Genomic DNA, 19,262 nt, shown 5'->3' with positions numbered 1-19,262 from the left:
TTGTACTTGCGCATGCACAGTGTGTGCACGTATAATAATATAATTAATTATAATAGAAGAGAAATGTAAGATTTTTTAAATATATTTTATAATGAAATGTCACACATGATGTCATTATGATGCATCTTTTACGTCGTGACTTTTCAGTATTTGCATTTTCAAAGCAAGACGTTTACCACTTCTGTTACGTTATGTATATCGGATGAATGTGCGAATTTTCGCATTTCATCTTTGTATAAAACATCGTATATAATCGTAATCCGAAGCTATTTCAATGTTGAGGGCTGTTGTAATATGAGAAATAATTCAGATTGTCATTAAAGTATCTTAAGACCTTTCGACACGGAATCTCTAGGGTAACTCGACCCGCCGGCGATCGTTTTACAAGTCGTGAAATCTCGTGAAACCTCGCGAATTTTGCGGGAATAGACTTTTCGCATTAAAACTCGAGAAGTTCCGCTCAATCGCTTATTGGAAGCACGGTTTGGTTGCACGGTTCGTCCGATTTAATTGACGCGGTGTATATCGTAGCGCGCGTTTGTGTTTGCGCCAAGCCAATCAAACTGGCCCGGCCGTTTGTCCAAAAAATGGCTATGATAAAGTTAACTGCAATACCGAACTCTGTTAGGCACCCGTTACCACCCACCGACCTTTCTGTGCAAACGCTCGCGACGATTTTCATTAATACGGCACATCACGGTATCGTAATTTAGCGACCTCTGATGTCAAGTGCTCTTTAAGCTTGAAGAGAGGAAAAGAGAATGGAGGAAAAAAAATAAGAGAGCGTAAAGTGAAGAAACGAAAGAAGATGTAAAGAAGAAAGAAATGAGGAAGATGAAGCAAATATAAGAGGACGGAAACGGAAATAAGAGAATAAAGGAAAAATTGTGCAGGAAAATTATACAGAGTATTTTATGACGAACTTAGAGAAGCTGTAATAATTTGTTATTAACATTAAATTTGATTGTTATATGAAACATTCTCTACATAGGTTGTCAAACGTTTTCAATTTTATCTTTATCCAAACGAAAGTCGGAATTGCATTTCAGTGTATCCAGTTTCTATCTTACCGCTTCAGATGTTATTTAGAATGAAGAGTAAAACCTTCCGCTTAAATTCCTTGTTACGCGAGCCGGTTAACGTGTGTTTACGGCGCTGCCGCTACATCGCGCGTGAAAATGCCGAGTAGTTCCGGATGGGTCTTCATGCGAGGCCAAATGGAGCGGGCCGCTTGTCGTCCTGCGTCCAATTGGCGGTCGCGTGAGGACTCGACTTGTAAGTTTAAACTACTCGCATGCATGTTCATGTAATTTGCGTTAAATCACTCGACGTTTGTCGGGCGATCTACCTGGTAATGCGCGCTCATTAGTCTCCTCTTAGTCGTGCGACTAATTGGCCTTTCCCGGTGATTTCCCTACGTGAATTGGGATGTCGGCTAATCGGTTTTCAAACCCGGCGGGAAAGGATTTCTCGCGGATCGAAACGTGAATGAAATCTCGGACGGCAAAAACCGGAATATCCTCCGTTAGTCACTTGATTACAGATTTGAGATATTTTAGATGGATGAGGATTGATGGTAAGAATTGACGATCGTCGATCAATATCAAATTTCCGAACTATAGCACAGCGCTATTAGTCCGTTATCATTTTTGAAAGGAATTACGGATGAAGCTGCGAGTGCATTAAGCGCATTTTGAGTAACGCCACATGTCGCTCTCCTCGACGAGAAAAGACGATCCATCACCAAACGGTTTTAATTTCGAGCTGCCGCGTCCTTGCGCTGTAATTTCGCTCATAAACGCCCGATTAGGACGCGCGCAAATACACTTTCTCAGTTTGGAGTCGATCGCGAGAACGACTAGAGTTTATCCGCGCCGCTGCACTTGCGACATAATGCCTGCTGTCGAGTAATGGTAGTCGTCGGCTTCTGAAGTGTGCTCCTATACTCCTACTTACAGAATGGCGTTGTAACTCCGCGGACGAGGCATCGCGCAGATGCTCACCCTTGTTCCTCGTCCCTTTTCCGTCTACCGCATGTGCGTCGTGTCGAGGATCACCTCGTCATTCATTCATGGCAGGAGAGAACAGCACGGGACAGCCGTTGCATATAGTATGCGACGCTACGTGGCGCGGCTCGCCGCGCCGCGCCGGGGTGAAATACCCGCGGTAACCGTTGTTCGTGAGCGGCCCGGTGTAAATTAATTCTGTAAACTTTCCGCGCCGTTGCCGTATCCGCCATCGTTGTCACTCGCGGACTTGCGGGAAGGTTGTCGGACTTAGAGCGCAACGCCACCGTAAATATGTATTATGTAAATTATTAATTACCGATGCGGCGACGCGCGCGCGCTTCGAGAAACAATGTTTCGCTCGCTGCCAGTCTAGTCTCTTACACAGTTGCGACTAACGAGTCATAATTGAAACTGGGAGCTTCCAAAGGTGTTAGGCGTCAACAAGTTGGCTTGTAACATTGAATAAGTGTATACGTCTACCTACAGTTGATCTTTCATTTAGTTGCTCGTCTTCTATTTATGAGAAGAAGCATTATCATTAGAATCTGTGAAAAGGTATTATGTAAATTAAAGTCCGTTGCTTTAGAACTCGGCTCGTTTTCGATTTTAATGACATCGTGGAATAAGAACACTTTACAATTTACAATCTCGAAAGTTCTAATACACTGAGAAAAAAAATTTGTCAATCTCAAGAAATATTTAGTCCGATACGTTCATCTAAACATTTGAGTTAGTTAACTAAACATTAGTTGAATTAATTAATTCTTGATTAAAGACACGAAATAAATTGTTGAAACAACCAATATTTAGTTAACTAACTAAAATGTTTAGTTGAACGTATCGAACTAAATATTTCTTGGTATTAACAATTTTTTTTCTCAGTGTACGTAATTCAATTATCCAGATCTTTAATATTATAAGATGTAATAACAGAAAAATTGACAGTATATTTTCCCTCGCTCCTCTTCTTTGCTCTCCACTTTCGATTCGTCCTTCGGCAGTTAAGCTGATTTAGAGGTGACGCTAGTTAAATCGTCGCTCTCGTTCGATGAGGAGGGATTCCGAGGGTGACATTTCGGGAAGGGGTCGAACGCGCATTTCCGAAAGCGCTCTAATTTTACGTTGCGGCGAGCAGCGTGATGCTCGTAAATCTGTGGTTACTGAGGTCCACTGGTGACGCTGCAGCGCGTCTACTATTTCTCTCTGAATTACCCGACACCGTTGGCCACGTCGTTGGCTATCGCAGTCCGCCAACAAGCGATATCTGTCCTTGCGAGAGCCGCGGATGCGCCACACGCACGTGCACGCGAATGGATGTTTGCACTCCAGCGCACGTTCCGACTCGACTGCGTCGCGTCGCGTCGGTGTAATTTCGCGGCGTTATCACTTTTTGCTTATTTAGAGCGAGGACGACGAAAACCACGGATTTGAAATTTCGGTTTATAACGATCGGGACATGTTGGCTCAGCGACGAGCAAGCGACGGAAGACAGGAGGGAGCCGAGGATGTCCAATTAAATAAGGCAAACTAGGGCAAAGCCGGCTAGGAAGGTTACCTGTTTCCGTGAAAACTAAGGAAACGCGATAAAAGTTTGTGCCGTGTACTACTGGCGTTAATTTTTAGTGGTACATCGTAATACTTTCCGCGAGCGCGCGCATAGGCAAATAGCTGGCTTGATCCGCTTACTTGTTCCCATCTTCTATTTGCTTCTACATAATCTACCTAGGCAACATTTAAAATTAAATTTGATTCATTATTACGTAATATAAATTATCTTCTATATTCTTTATCTATCCAATCAAGTATGCGTATAATAATAGTTAATAATCTGATGTGCTCTTTATGACTTTACAAGCTTCGAGGAGCTTAATGATAAAAATTAAATTAAATGCAAATACATATATAAATTATACGCCTTCATTAATTACCTACTAACGAAAGATTATTAAATTAAATGCAAATGCGTGTGTAAAAATTTCGATATTTTACCTTCATAAGGCTAATGTATCAAACGATATTCTCATCATCCCTTTTATATTTTTATATTATATTCACAAAGTGTGTTAAAGATATTACCTGACAAAGTAATATGTTAGTAAACCGAGAACGTGTTCTCATGCATGCATGCGCCGCATGCAACAAAAGGGTCGATAAACTTCGCCTCTTAGGGCCTCGATTATCGTTTGTCACAATGAATGTTGAGTTATTAACAACGCTGGTATATCGTTCACAATAGTAAATGCATAATTACGACGGAAACGACATTACGTAAGTACAACAGCGCTCATAATTACTGACATTCGCGAAATAATTAAACGATTAAATTGATCAGAATTATCGCAATACGCTCCGTAATGCGCGATAATGATATGCATAATCATTTTACATATTCATTACGTGTATAATATTTATAATTACGCATCGATAAATTCCTGGTATATGTTGAATGTTTCTGCATGCCGTTCATTACGAAGAATTTTTTATCATGGAAGTGAGGAAGAGATGCAGATGCTCTTTTTTACTTTTATATATACCACATTTAATTATTGCTTATAAAAATACGCATGGAGAATTTTTATCTCTTTTGAATACTTTTGTAAGATGAAATAAATAGCGATGAGCATTTCCGTCAATTATACGCTCTTATTAATTACTAACGGTTATTAATGAATTTGAAATAATTAAAGCTTTTATGGAGACTGCTTTTATGGAACTGCATAATTCGATATAAATACAAACGATTGATTCGCGATCATTTAAATATCGTTAAGTCCAGAAATACCAACCTCGAGAGAGGTAAGATTTTAATTCTTGCGTCGAATCTTTCCCTTTTCAAACTGATTTATTATCTTCGTAATTTTTTAAAACTTTATTCTTCATGCCCAAATCTTGTAAATTTTTTACAAATAAATTAGTGACCATTACCATGGTCATTTCGGTCGGATATATTGCTTTTCTGAATGATTGATTCTGCAGCTTTATCGCGATAACTGGAAATGCAGACTATATGATCGGTTGCCGAATCAGAAATTTATTTCGTGCTCAGGGCCTTTTTGCGTGCACTGGCGTGCGTGCGCAACGTAAGGCAGAACGTGTTTCACGCTATTCCGCAGAGACAAGCGCAACACCGCAAAGCCACTCCTATATCACCTCGCGGTTTTGGTTAGAGCGTTAGAACTGAGGCAGAGCGAGAGAGGAAAATGTGTATCACTCGCACACTGCGGATAGTACGGCAAAGAGAAATGGTAATAAGAGCGTCGGCTCTGAAGAGGTTGCACTGACGAACTATTCTTGAAATGCATTAATGGAATGTCACGTGAAATTGAACCCATTTGCATTTCTCGTCGAACTACTTGGAATGCAATTTTTATTTATGACTTTTATATATTTTTATTTCTTAATTTATTATGCCCAGCTAATAAAGCATTGAAATAGATCAAATGTTACAAGCCAGAAATTAAGTAAATATATTTTCTTATACAAGTGATAATAGATGAATGTTTTTTTAATTTATTCCTTATATGATAGCAAGTCAAACATATAAAAATTGAGTACTAAATTAAATAAGAATATTTTTAATCATGATAATAATCCACTTTGAGTTTTGCTAGAATTAGTTTACGCTGTGGATAATCCTTCTCTAACTGTTCCAAAAAAATTTTGTTGTTGCACAACGTAGTCATTATTTTTGTAAATATTCCTTGTTATTGCCAATTACGATTAATTGCGATCGTTAGCAGGGAAACGAGTTTCTCCTCGCTACCGGCGCATCGATTGCTCGACAGTTCCCATTAATCGGATTTGCCCGACATAAAATCTGTTAATACCAATGGGGTCCGCGGTAATTAGCAGCCGGTGGCCGGCACTGTAATTTAATAATTGTCGCTAATTTTACATCGTTTACTTGCCGACTGGGGAGGAAGAGAGGGATAGCGGGAGAGAGAGAGAGAGAGAGAGAGAGAGAGAGAGAGGAGAGAGAGAGAGAGGAGAGAGAGAGAGAGAAAGAGAGGAAGCGGCGAGAAACGAGTAGAGTTCGGCGTTTGCATCGGATGGGGGAGGGCTGCTTTTCTCGTAACCACCGCGTTGGTTAGTACGTCGATGGTTAGAGAACCGTGACAAATTGCAACGTGGGCGGTGGTATAGCCGATCGAAACAGCCGACGGTAGAGGCGGCCAACGAATTTCACGAAATTGGAAACTGGAAAACCGATCCAGGAGGGACGGGAATTTCCAGATTGACACGTGCGCGTGCTAAACCACCATGTATAAATTCGCCAAGCTCATAATTGAATAACGACGTTAAAGTCCGTGTCGTCGACGGGTTATATATGCAGTCTGTAATTTTTTAGATTCAATTTTTGAATAATTTTTTGAATTTTTTGAAGGTATATTTTATACGAGTATTTGGCACTTGTCTCTTTTGTTTTCTTTGTCTTCTTTTCTTACGCGTTGCAGTTTAGATAAAAATACATATTTTACAAAATTACAAAATCTCTTTTATGAAATATTATATCATTTTGGTTTTCGTCATAATATCAAACATAGTATAACAATATTAAATACTGATACACGATTTTAACATAAAATCTATTTCTTGGAATTTCTTAGGAGTTTTTATTGTTGATATGCGATAATCTCTCAAAGAAACTATAACTATAACTATTTTGAGATTTTAATTGTTGCATATTACACTACATTGAGCAAATCATCTCTAATTAATTGTTAAATTTTCCATCCGCACGTCACTCGTGCATTCGAAAATTTTGCACACGTCATTTCCTTGTCCATAATGTAGCTTTCCATTACGCGTTAGCGTAATTAGCGTAATTTAATAAAGTCCCAGTTCCGTACTATCGTGAAATTACTAAGGTATGAGTTTATCCGATAATATAATCGTTGCTTCTGTAATGGGATTACACCATACTGGAATCATGGTCAAGTTGCGACGATAACGAGTCTCATAGAAATTATAAAACACTATTTTTCTAATAAGTTTGCGTAGTTCTGTTACCAATAAATTGCTCTCGTTAAATAGTTTATTTATATTGCGTATTCTGAACGAGCGCGCGTGTGACGATCTTATACGAACCGCGCGGCGGACACGCTCCAATTTATTATGCAGTTTTCAATTATGAGTCAGAGCAATTAATATAATTTAATTAATATACATTTCATATGGCGTTCACTCGGTCGTGAAGTTTGCACGGCAATCTAATTGCCAGCAATTTTTGTCTTACACTCTGCACTATATATTTATGAGTGTAGTCTGTTTTTATCCAGTATTTCGATTTTTTTAATTTAACCGAATTCGTGTAATTATGATGCGTCATTATATGTTACGTCTCTAAATTACATTTTATTACATTTTATTAAAAAACATGCCGAAGCGATATAATCGCTTGAAACAATAGCTATTAAAGCTGAAATTATTGTGGAACGTTTGTATCTGATTTTCTAAATGCCATTTGTCGAAATGGTCATCGCTATTGGTAATCATATTTGCAAGGTGTCGGCTCATCGATAACGTCCGTCAATAAATTATTGGCGGTGCTTATCAACACCGCGATAATTCGTGAACAGCGATGTGTCGAATTCGTGATTGTGCAATGTGCATGCTTAACGAAAAATCCATTACCGCGTGGGAGTGACATTTAAAAATGAATATAAATATAGGCAGTTGTTAGATCATCGATGCATTTCGTTGATGTAGTCTACATTGCCAAATAGATCAGAAATGACATTCTAAAAAGTAAATAAATATAATTAATAAAATAAAAGTCATTACTTTAATGACTTTAATAAGATTAAACTATTTTATTCGTCTATTGTGGTAGTCTTATTATAAGTAAACTGCAATTACGCGTCGAATATTCAATAAAATAATAAATTTTAGTAGCATCATCTCGTTATCACTCTATACATATATATACTTAATCCATTGCTAATTCGTTCATCGCCAAAAGTTACAACTATGAACATTACATATTATCGGTTAATATAATAGATATATTACAGTGGATGTGCGCATGAATATATACGTTGAATACACTTTGTTTAATATAGATGCGATTATCCGCGACTGATTTTAATACCACTATCAAATCACGTATATCAGCCGGATCTACGAATTTATTCCCTTCCGCCCCTCCACACCCAGGTGTAGAATGATATCGCATCGCGTTATTATCGCTAATCCGCTTCAGAATCGTTTTGTCGAAATCACAATGGTGAATTTTGTAAGCGGGTCGGCGGGTTATTGAATCAAAATCGTAATTTCCAATAACACTTTGCACGCAATCGCGCGATCCCGCAGGGATGATCCCATGCTAAGCTCGATAATGCGGCCCGAAACTCGATTTCCGAGGTTATTGATATCGAAACTGCCGCTTAGGATTTTAAACTTCTGCATCTATCCCGCGATCTCTCCTGCTACATCGAGATATTGTTAGAACATCCAGGGATTTGCAACTTTCGCGGAATCGGGACCGACATGATTTTTGTAGAAAGACAGAAAATATTAAAACACGTCTTCGTCATTGTTAGATAATCAGTACCAATGAATAATGAGATTTTTGGTTTACGCGGAGGCGCGGATTAAGCCGTAACTTAAGTCCCTGGAGTTTCTCAGTCTTTACGAAGTTTCGCTGTCGCGTGACTCGGGTAACAGTCATTAATGAAGTCAAACAAAGGGGAAATAAAAATTTACTTAGAAACCCGTTTAACCTTAATCCTTAGATATTCCTTTAAGCTAATATTAACTTGTAACTGTATAATTGCAGGTTGGAAGAATGACTATTCTGTACACATTATACGTGACGTTCAGATAACATATAATTACGTGAAATATACAATAACAAACAAATATGATTTGACCCTAAAAAGAAAAGGCGAAAAGTAATATTTATAAAGATACTATAGTTTCCGTTTAATCTTATTCTTGATGTTTGTAAAAAAGAGGAATTTTAGGAAGAGAGCTAGTTTCAGCCACAACGGATTAAATCATAAATATCGCGTCGGATTTTTCCGACACGCACGGCATTCAACTCGTTCTTTTCTCGCGACCTGGTGAGAGCGAGCTCTCGAAAAGCGGTCGCCATGCATTCATCGCGCTCGTTTATCACTGTCCTGCCGCGGATTTCAACAATGAAAGTCATCGACGACGGAGGAGCGCTCTCGTTCGCGTGTCGGCGACAATAAGTGCGCCGCGCCCGGGATGGCTATTTTTTTTTATAATCGTTGGAATGAACGTTTAACAATGCAATACGTCCTCGTGTCTTGCATTGGACGCGCGTACGACTGTGCACAGCTGGTCGATAAAGAGTTATCTATCGTAAATTTTGATTCCTCTGCTTTGAAGTGAAGTTACTGCAGCTGTTGCAGCAGCCGCGACGACGGCGAGCGTGCTCCACGAGCCGATGAAACGAAGAGCTAAATTCCACGGAGTCCATAAATTTTTGCTTCGTTAGAGAGCGAGTAGCTCCCTTCGATATGCGCGTATATCGACAGAGCATATTTCACGCGACTCATACATGCCGGACGCGCGAATATGGCGGCACGGTGAAAAGAGTTATTTGCAGGAAACATTGTTGATATGCATATGTCAAAGTTGCAACGATTCCGAAATGCATTGCGTTGCGCGCGCGATACTGTTTTTCGCTGCGGTAACGATTTTCCGATCGGTTTTCCATTTAATGAATACAATTCGTTGTTGGTACATACTCTGTGGGTGTGTGCGAGGTAATAACGTGCTAATCCTTACGAGTTTACTAATGTAATTTTGTGTAGAGAAAAAGTCTGTTACTATAAATTTTAAGGAGACAGAAGACGAAAGAATATATTTTTTGTTACTATTGTTACTATTATTATAGACGCATAATATATTAATATTGGAAGAACTGAGAGAATAATAGAAGTCTTTTCTCGTTCGTTTTAATTAAGGAAATATTCGTTTATGAAAAATTGAGAGAAAATTGCACCTTCACATTTTACGTTCTCATTTTTCCGTATTTAAGATTTGCATTTCTCCTTTTCTTATTCGTCTCTTTTGTAATTCTTTGAAACATTAATAAAAGTTTCTGCGAGTCAAAAGATGGCCTCCTATTTATTTTACGTATAATAAAACATAGAGTAAATTATTTAATAACGAGAAGTATTTCCTTAATTGTAGCCTGATAATTAACGTTATATTGGAAGATTTTTTTTGTATCAATTTTAAATCGCGAATTTTTACTTACGAATCCACGTGGTCTCTAGCTAAAATAGTTATCGATTTTTCTTTAACCAGAAGTCGGTGATTTTATTTACTCCATCCGTTTCCAGCTGCCCACCTCGAGTCCGCACAGTGCCATTATCGTTTATTGATTTCGTATAAATCGTGCGACCGCGCTGCGCTCGGTATCCTCCTCGTCTTATTCTCATGCCCACTTCGAAAACGAGGTCGAAAGTATTCCGCACAATTCGCAGGTATCGGCTTGTGTATACGGACACGATACTTTTCCCCGAACTGTAGCAAAGCCTTGGTCCGACGGAACGAAAGTTTATCCTAAGTACGCGACGTGATTTCTTTCTAACTCCGCGCCAGGAACGCCCGCGGACGTAAAAACGCGGCCGTCGAAAATAAATCTCCACACGCTCGGAAGACTTACAATGCGTCACCAGTTATAAATTCTCGCGTTTTCACCAGGGTTTTGAAACAGCCGAGGCAACTTCATCGGTCGGCTTCGGCTTTTTCTTTACTTTTTTTTTTTTTTACTTTTCTCGCATCTGAGTGTGCGAGTGCGTAAGATTTGGAGCCCTATCTTCCGCAAAAGCGGGTTACTTAGCTTCTTTCCGCAAAGTTTTTCTTGCTTGAAAAATAACGATGTTTTTGCATCTTGAAAAGTAACGGAGGTACTTAAGATACAAATAGTTTTTCAGCACTTTTGCGACTTTTCTTTGAAAGCAAAACATTATTTAAATCTTTTAATATATGTTGTAAATCTTTTATTATTATTTTATAACTTGAAAAAGAATGATACGTTCATCTTCCCTCTCTTTACATAAATATGTGTATCAGCAATAAGTCACATGTGCTGCATACGGATTATTACACATTTGTATACATTCGCGATAACGCGAGTAGAAAAGTAATCATGGTTCTCTTCGGTTCTTCACGCGTTTCGAGGAGCTAAACACGTAGCCGATGCTTTCGAAGGCTCACCCTTGATGTTTGCTTCGTCGATTGCGTGCTTGGCATTTTCGTCAGATTATACACCGATGTATTCCACCATTTTATCCCTAACTGAAATCGAATTTTCAGTATCTCCGAAGTTTCGAGGGAAAGATTATAACGATAATATTTTTTTTATAACATAAAAAATATTTGTCGCGTAGTTACTATATAGCGAAATAATTATTTTTCGTAATTTGTATCTAAAGGCCATCTAGATAATACGCATTATTTACAGTACAAATATCGCTTATATAAACGTAGAACAGTACTGTAACGGTACTCTGATAAGAGCATATCGTACATTCATGAATCATCCGACGTTAAGAAGTACGTTGCCGATTGGAACGATGTACAATTGCGAGGTCGGGATTTCGCTTGTAGTATACGCTCACACGCACATAGACAGCCACTACGTGCCTCCTCGGCAAAGACGAAGTGGCTCCTTATCGCGAAGTTTGGGGCGTTGACGTTGATATGGCGGCGGGGGTTTGAACGATCCCCCCCTGTGCGAGAGGCAGGCAAATGGTCCCTACTGCTTCGGCTTAATCTGTTTAATCTGCCTAATCCGCTCCACGCCGATTCCACACGCTGGCGCGAATGTAGCCCTTTATCTGCAGCACTCGACTATAGTAGTAATTCATGCGTTACCAGCCCCCAGAGCGTGATCGCGGGTTACCCCTTAGGGGAAGATTTGGATATATCTCGCGATTTGAATGTTATTTTTGAATAGGCGAATTAGCATATGTGGTACGAAGAAAGCGTTCACTAATAACTGAATTAATTTCGCGAATTAACATTTACAAGAATTCAATTTTACAATATTCAAAGATATAAACGGTTTTTGGGGTAATATGCGTTTCATCGATTATAATAATATTATATTGTTATACGTGACGTTAGGTACTATAACAATATTGTGTAACGTTATTGCGCGATTTATATTTTTCCGTGTCATCAATCTTAGCGAGAAATGTGGGCCTGACGGTAATCGACACCATGTTTTCGACATGTGTGAAAGGGTGTATCCCTCTAATTCAATTTCTGACATTTAAATTAATTTAGGACGCTGCACCATTTTCGGGTCGATTTAGCTAATTCGCCTCGCGATGATTTGGTTCACCACCGTGGACCTCAATTTATCCATATCCGTGGTCGGTGACTCATACTCCAGCACGTCCGCGCACACTAGCCTCAAGAGACACTAATTATCCCCGCGTGGACAACCATACTCGAGGATAATTAACACATCGCGCACGTATTAGCCGTTCGCGCGTCAACATTAACAATTGATAATCAACCGGAATAAATATTAGCTACTTGCAAATGTTAGTTTCTATCCACACGCAATATCTCGTGTTTAAGAAAATATTATTCAACAAAAATCGCGTCGACAATTTTCCTAATAATTTAGAATATTGTTTTTATGCCATTATTTATCTTAATTTATTAAGAAAATTTATCTTAATAAGTGGTATTATTTAACGCTGCCTTGCCATCATTACATACAAAAGTCTTCCGGAATCTGATAAATTAGGTACATATAATTAATTCTAATTTAAAAATATATTTTTAAATTATATCAAATATTTTTTAGAAACTTATAAATCGTTTTCTGAAAAACATGCATCTTCGTGTAAAGGAGTATCAAAAAATACTGTAGTTTTTTATATAATTATAACTACGATAATGCATTTTTTACATTATTATTTCTATCGAAGCATTTTTCGAGAAAACTCCGCAATGAGAATGCTAATAAGAGATTCGACACGACTAACCCGATATATAGATTGAATCTTTAATTGTGTATGCCCGAGAGATACTTCTGTATATTTTACCACTTGAGAATAGTATTTACTGCGAGCTTTTACGAAATTAATTTTAAATCATTGTTTTATTTTGCTCGGTATAATTGGGTTAGCATACAAATATGCCATCCCAAGAAAATATCCCGAGAAAATACCAGATTAAATCGGTTATATTGTTATTTTTTAATTAAATTTTCCTTTTTCACCTTAGTAACTTCCTTCTTTCCATTTAAGAACTAAATATTTTAGTCTTTTCGCAGACGTTGCTATGCCGCATCTTCTGCCGCAAATTTAATTTTGGGAACGTGCTTTCATTAAATAATAAATTTTGGTATGCTAAGTTCATTGTTTCAAGGAATTTATAACAAGCCTGCTCCAAATTTCTTAAATTAATCATTATTAAACGAATTATCAGTTGAATTATTCCAAGTCTTATTGCATACTTTATTAACCTAATTTTACGATATTTAATATATACACGTACACTGCAAATCCAAGTGGCAAATGTGTTATTTTTACACGCATAAACGTTTAAAAATGACACACTTGACTAAAGCTCTTTTTACATGTTTCTTTATGTGTTAAATTACGTCATTTAATCGTAATTAAAATTTAATACGTTCAATCGTGTTCTTTGACGTGATTTAAAATGGAAAGAAATGTGTGAGAAGAGCTTCAGCTAAAATAACACACTTGGACTTGCAGTGTAAATATATTATAAGTGACAAAAGTGGAATTACTGAATTTATTATTCAACGGTCGTTCGTATTGCAAGCATGTCTCGTAATAATGTGACTTCGTACAATCTACTCGTTAATTTTTATTTCTATACCCGATCATGCCTCCATTATTCAAAGTTCTCAAGAAGCCAAGTGGCGTAAACAAACGTCCTCGATTTCGCGAACACTTGACACCGGACACTTTGGGGCGATAATGGGCGCGTTGTTGTACGAAATGGGCATTACATTAGGCGGTCTGATTTTCAGTTTAATGGAGTTCCGGAAGCGTAAAGTTTAATGGAAACAGTGGGGTCGCGAGCACAGCTGCGAGCACCTCTCCTTCTCGGGGGGGTTGAAACTGGCTCTTGATAGCCACTCGTGAAAATGCTTTGCGAGAGAAATAAAATAATACATTATACATATATTGCAGTAATTGCGTAAGCATATTTTAAGCGCCAATAAAGGCTACGTAATAAACAACAATTTGGTTTGTTTGAACAAAACTCGAAACTCTTAAGATATTATTTACAACATTATTCTGCTTAAATGCCTTTGGTAACAGATAAATATTAGGAACATCAAATATTAGGAATAAAAAAACATACAATAAATTAATTAAGAATCATTAATAATAAGAAGGTCATTTTTTAAAAGTACATTGAACTATATAATCTCACGATTTCGATCTTACGTTGTAAATAACTTTTTATTCCGCCTTTATCTAAAACGGATTGACAAATCTGTTGGAAGTATTAGCAAGTGCAGATTACGTTATCATAACCGGGCAAAAGTCAAAGAAGAAAATGAAGGATGGTGAGAAAACGGTGAGAAAACGGTGAGAGAGAACGAGCTGCGAGAATGTATATCGGATTAGCGATAGAAGTTTGGTAATTAAGTGGTAAGTGAGGCTGAATAAGAGGGAGAAATTTAGTAGGCAGGCCATCCCTTTGCTCTATGGAAAAGCGGAAGCAGAGGTGACACGAGTCAAAGAGAGGTCGGAAGCAGAGAGGCGGATGAAGTGGAGTCAGTCAGGGAAGGAGGATGGACTGTAGGCAGAGATAATTAGCGAGTTAATACGAGTCGTTGCTTCTCGAATTTCGTTACCGCGAGTATCATGCTGTGGCTAGGAATAAGATCTTAAAAGACTGTTATGACTGTGAATTTTCGGTCAATTAGGTTATTCATGTTTGAACGATGTGTATAATCTTTGCGATATCGCGATTAAAATATAAGCGTTACTTAGATTTTACTTTAATATTATCCAATCTATCTGTTGAAAAATCATAAGGAGCGTACATTTTTACATATTGAAAATTTAAGTTCAAGATACTCGGATTTTTTTCACGATAAAATCTTATGAAGTAAGTTTTTGAAATAATCTTCGCCATAACACTTAACTGACTCTCGGGCGAAAAAACTGGGTTAAAGATATCAGTTTGGCAATGAGGCGGAAGATAGTTTCGCGAAGATAGCTTCGATGTTTGCAGGAATACAAAATGAAGGAGGACGAACTTGTTCGCATCTTCGCATGGCTTCGGAAAACAAATATTTGCGTTGAGTTGAGCCGCACCCTTCTTGCGCGTCGAAAATGTATTTAATATCATGCAGTGTAGGAAAGGGCCGGTGTAGAGGTTAAAACAATTTAGCGATCGTATTTGGAAGCAAATTCCCGTTGTAAAATATCAAGCAGTAACGACATATATATTTTCCATAAATATTTAAAATGTGTTTTGTTCCGTTTACGAAGATCAACGGAAATATATAATTTCAGTATTATACCTCGTGCTCGATATATGAAAATTGGCACAATAATAAAGCAATGTCCGGTCTCGCATTATCGTGACTGTATTATTGGACCGACAAGAAGAATTATTAGATTGTTTAAACAGCGAATGCAATTAATCAGTTTTATGCTGAAACTGATATTGTCAGAGCATTTATTGCGTAGCATATCAATACCGGGGAAATAAATTAATGGCTATTATACTGAAGCTCGATGTTCTTTTAATGGGCTGCTGCTGCGCGGCTATTTTATCAGACGACAAAAGAGCTCTCGTGAAATCGAAGCATTAAATGCGCAAAAAAGAAGATGAGGTAATATCGAGCCACTAAAAGCCAGTCATGTAATTTGCTCCTAATTTCTTGAAAAACAAAACGTTTCGAAGTAATTCAGTTTCAAAGTAGATCCATTTATCTTATCACTTTTTCATGCGAGTAGAAAAATTTCCGATTTCTGCACTCAGTTTCGAGATAATTGCGCAAATACGCGTTTATGTAAAAATTACCAAGTTAATCAATTTATTTCACACGATGAATTAATGCGAAGAAAATAAAGGATCGCGCGTATACGAGGATATGAGATATGTACCTTGGTGAATGTGAGAGTAGCTATCGGCGGTAGACGAGGTAGATTCGGATAATAGAAGCTTCCCGCGGGATGTGCCGGATATCGGGATGTGATCCTGTAAGCGATTCCTTGGGGCTGCGTCGGCCAGTTGGCAGCCGTAAATGTGAAGCCGTTATCCGTGCCCCCATCCAGCGGGTCGAGCTGTTGAAAAAGGAATAACGGAAGGTGGTTTAAACGGGGGCATTTTCCGAGCATTCGCGGATTTTAGCGGGATGACAGGGCGCGCAGCGATATTCGCGGAGATAGACGCATAAATTATATTTCGCGACCAGCGATGCTCAGACATCTGACTTCCCGGGGCTGATTCAAGCGCGATTTACATTTTGTATTCGTATTTCATGTGACCGTAATGATCGTCCGAAATGTATTTTATTTAAATAACGACCTGAATAATTGAACAAGTACTGTGAGCGTACAACGCAGAAATAATTTCCTGTTATTATTGTATACTTTTAAGACTTTAAGTTACATAATATTATAAAGATAAATCTATGTGACAATTATTGATAGTGCTTTGATAAAGTACAGCTATGTTGCATTAATACATTTTCCGCGTTGCATCTATTTGAATTTTATCATTTACGCGACGAATTTCGGTCACATTGACACATTGAGTTTCATGCGCATTACTGCCAAATGTAATTACCTCTACGGTAACGGTATCGACCCAATTGCCCTCGACGCACAGTTGGAAGGAATCCACGCCTACGAACCAATCGGGACTGGGATTGATGCGCGCCATAATGCTAATTAGAGTATGATTGCCGTCCAAGAAGGCCCGAGTGACGCTCGTGCCTTCGCCTTGAGGAATCGGGGGACCCGTGAATGAGTGAAGGCTGTTTGGCGAGTCCCCATCCGCGTCCAGTCCATCGGCTCTTCCGGTTTCCACGTATAATCTGGCGCCCGTGGACAGTCTCTCGCCTAATCTATACAGAGTGTATGTCGAGTCGTGCGTTCGACCTGCAACAAGACACAATAGGGCCTTTTATTATAACAACTCGTTGAAATACTTACGACCTAGTTTTATAAATCCGACATATTTTTGGTATTTTTAGCACGGAATTTCTGTGACAATGATGACTATTGAGAAAGAAAAAGAAAGTTATTGTAAATCGATGCTTGATATATTACACGTATATATTTCACATGAATATTTCATTCATCTGAAGAGCGCCTGAAGCGTTTGTTTCTCATGTTGCGAAACGCGACGATTATACTGTCGCGTAACCGTTATATCCAACTGGCGGTGAAACAACGACCGCGCCGCGATGCAAATGCGTTTAACGATCAATTACCCTTGCCAAGTATCCCGGAAACCGTTCGTCGCCCTGTTTTCGTTGCTCTGGGCGCGTTAAGTAGCGCGCGTTTAAGGCGCTTCGTTAACGGTGGATTCATTGCTTTTGTCGCGAGAGTAGCCGCTCGACGACGGAAGCCGCTCTCGAGATAGCCGAATTAATGCCGAGGGAGAGAAAGGACGAGAGCATTGAATTTATAGTCAATTAATATTACCGCTCGAGACTCGTTGTCCGCTACTCCGGAAATAGTGCGCCATCCCAACATACACACACGCACGCACACACATGTACACACACTGATCCCACGAGACACATCCCATGCTCGCGCGCGCTCCGCAACGCAATCCTGAAAAATCTCTTGGACAATCTTCTCTGACGTGCTTCACCCCGTGTCTCGTCGGTTTTACCCCCCTGGACCCGGCATTCATCGTCACGCACGATTTAACAATCGATCGATGGCGAATAAACGACGGCCGGGTGTCCCGCGCCGTTGAAAAACTAACGTCGCTTCAGACGGAATTGCGGCCGGTATTGTACGCTACACGTGTGCAGCTTTTACCCCGTACCATCCATTCGCTTCTTTTCTTCGAGCCCTTTTTACCGAGGACTCGCGGAATTTTAATCAGGAATCGACGGAACATCCGGCGCAATTAAACCCCACGTGTCGTAATTCTCGGAAAACTTAAGTACTTTTTGCGATACTGTCGTATCTGAAATAGGATAAACGTTAAAATTTCACGTTTGATATATAGAAAGTAATTTTTTAATCAATTAATTTCTATTTACGATTTCTTGTCAATTAAAATTTAATTAATTAAATTTCCGATCAATTTCCTCTTCGCGAAGTTTCCTATATATTTCAGTAAAGAGAAAATTAATTTCGGATTTGTCAAAGGATAATCATCGTGAAATGCTGCGCAAACTTTCCGAAACACGCTGTGTACACTGCCGTGTTTTTATTGCGTCCAGTTATTCGCCAAAATGTTACGCGATGCGGTTTCTCATTCCATTCGTGCGAACAAAACCGAAACGTAGCTTTCAAAGGGATCGAAATAGTTCTCGTGCCGGCAGTGGTCCCGCCGAGTTCGAAGGAGACGTAATTAGTTACGAAATTAGTGGAAACCGCGAGGGATATGGACTGCGTGCGTTGGCAGAACGCGAAACAGGCTATTTCGCTGTAATTTCGGCGGAAACTGTCGATCATATACCTGCGTCGTTTTGTCATAAAAAATCAAGAACTGAAATTCGATCATGGAAAAAATTCGCCACATATAAATATGAAATAGACTCTTCTACAAATAAGAAGTTTTGCACATCGAATACATACAAAGTTTAGTTTATAGCGATAAAATTTTGTGCTAATCAGAAATTGACATGCTAATGTTGTCTTTTTTGTTTTTTGCTTTGTTACAATGATTCGATTTATGCCTTATTTAAATGAGAGCGAACAATTATTTTTTTTATTTAACGTACGTTCTCCGATTTTTGTTAAATCTGAATAAATCTTTGTACAACGCGCTTTCCTGAATTAATCCAACAGAAGAGTATTACATTGCCTTACGAAAGCAAGCTGAAAAAGTCGTTAAAGTCGACTCGTGGCTTAAATTGGCCTCGTTAATTAGATTAATTAGTATTGACCCGCTTCTCTCACAACCGTTCCAGTCTGATCCCTGTCTGTCTTGCGGCGTCTTCTCTTCCGCCTTGCTCTCGCTTGCCTGGGGCAGACAGAATTTATGAATGAATATTATCCTCCCTTTGAAACTCCATCTGTCTCTAACCGGTCGGTAATTTCATCAGGACTTAAATAGACGTTGATT

The 19,262-nt window shown here is 38.8% G+C and overlaps 1 protein-coding gene across 1 annotated transcript in view; it reads right to left on the bottom strand.

Moving 5' to 3' along the window:
- Nucleotides 1-19,262, bottom strand: part of LOC112460858 — a 162,948-nt gene that overhangs the window by 24,764 nt on the left and 118,922 nt on the right. Inside the window, exons 3-4 of the mRNA XM_025025766.1 lie at nucleotides 16,797-17,110; nucleotides 16,112-16,291 (exon numbers count right to left, since the gene is read on the bottom strand). Of these exons, the coding sequence (XP_024881534.1) occupies nucleotides 16,112-16,291; nucleotides 16,797-17,110 (494 nt within the window). The remainder of the gene's footprint in view (nucleotides 1-16,111; nucleotides 16,292-16,796; nucleotides 17,111-19,262) is intronic.

Source organism: Temnothorax curvispinosus, unplaced genomic scaffold, assembly GCF_003070985.1.
Source record: "Temnothorax curvispinosus isolate PA1 unplaced genomic scaffold, ASM307098v1 QBEX01010899.1, whole genome shotgun sequence".
NCBI classification, from domain to species: domain Eukaryota; kingdom Metazoa; phylum Arthropoda; class Insecta; order Hymenoptera; family Formicidae; genus Temnothorax; species Temnothorax curvispinosus.
This window is presented reverse-complemented; position numbering and strand designations above follow the sequence as displayed.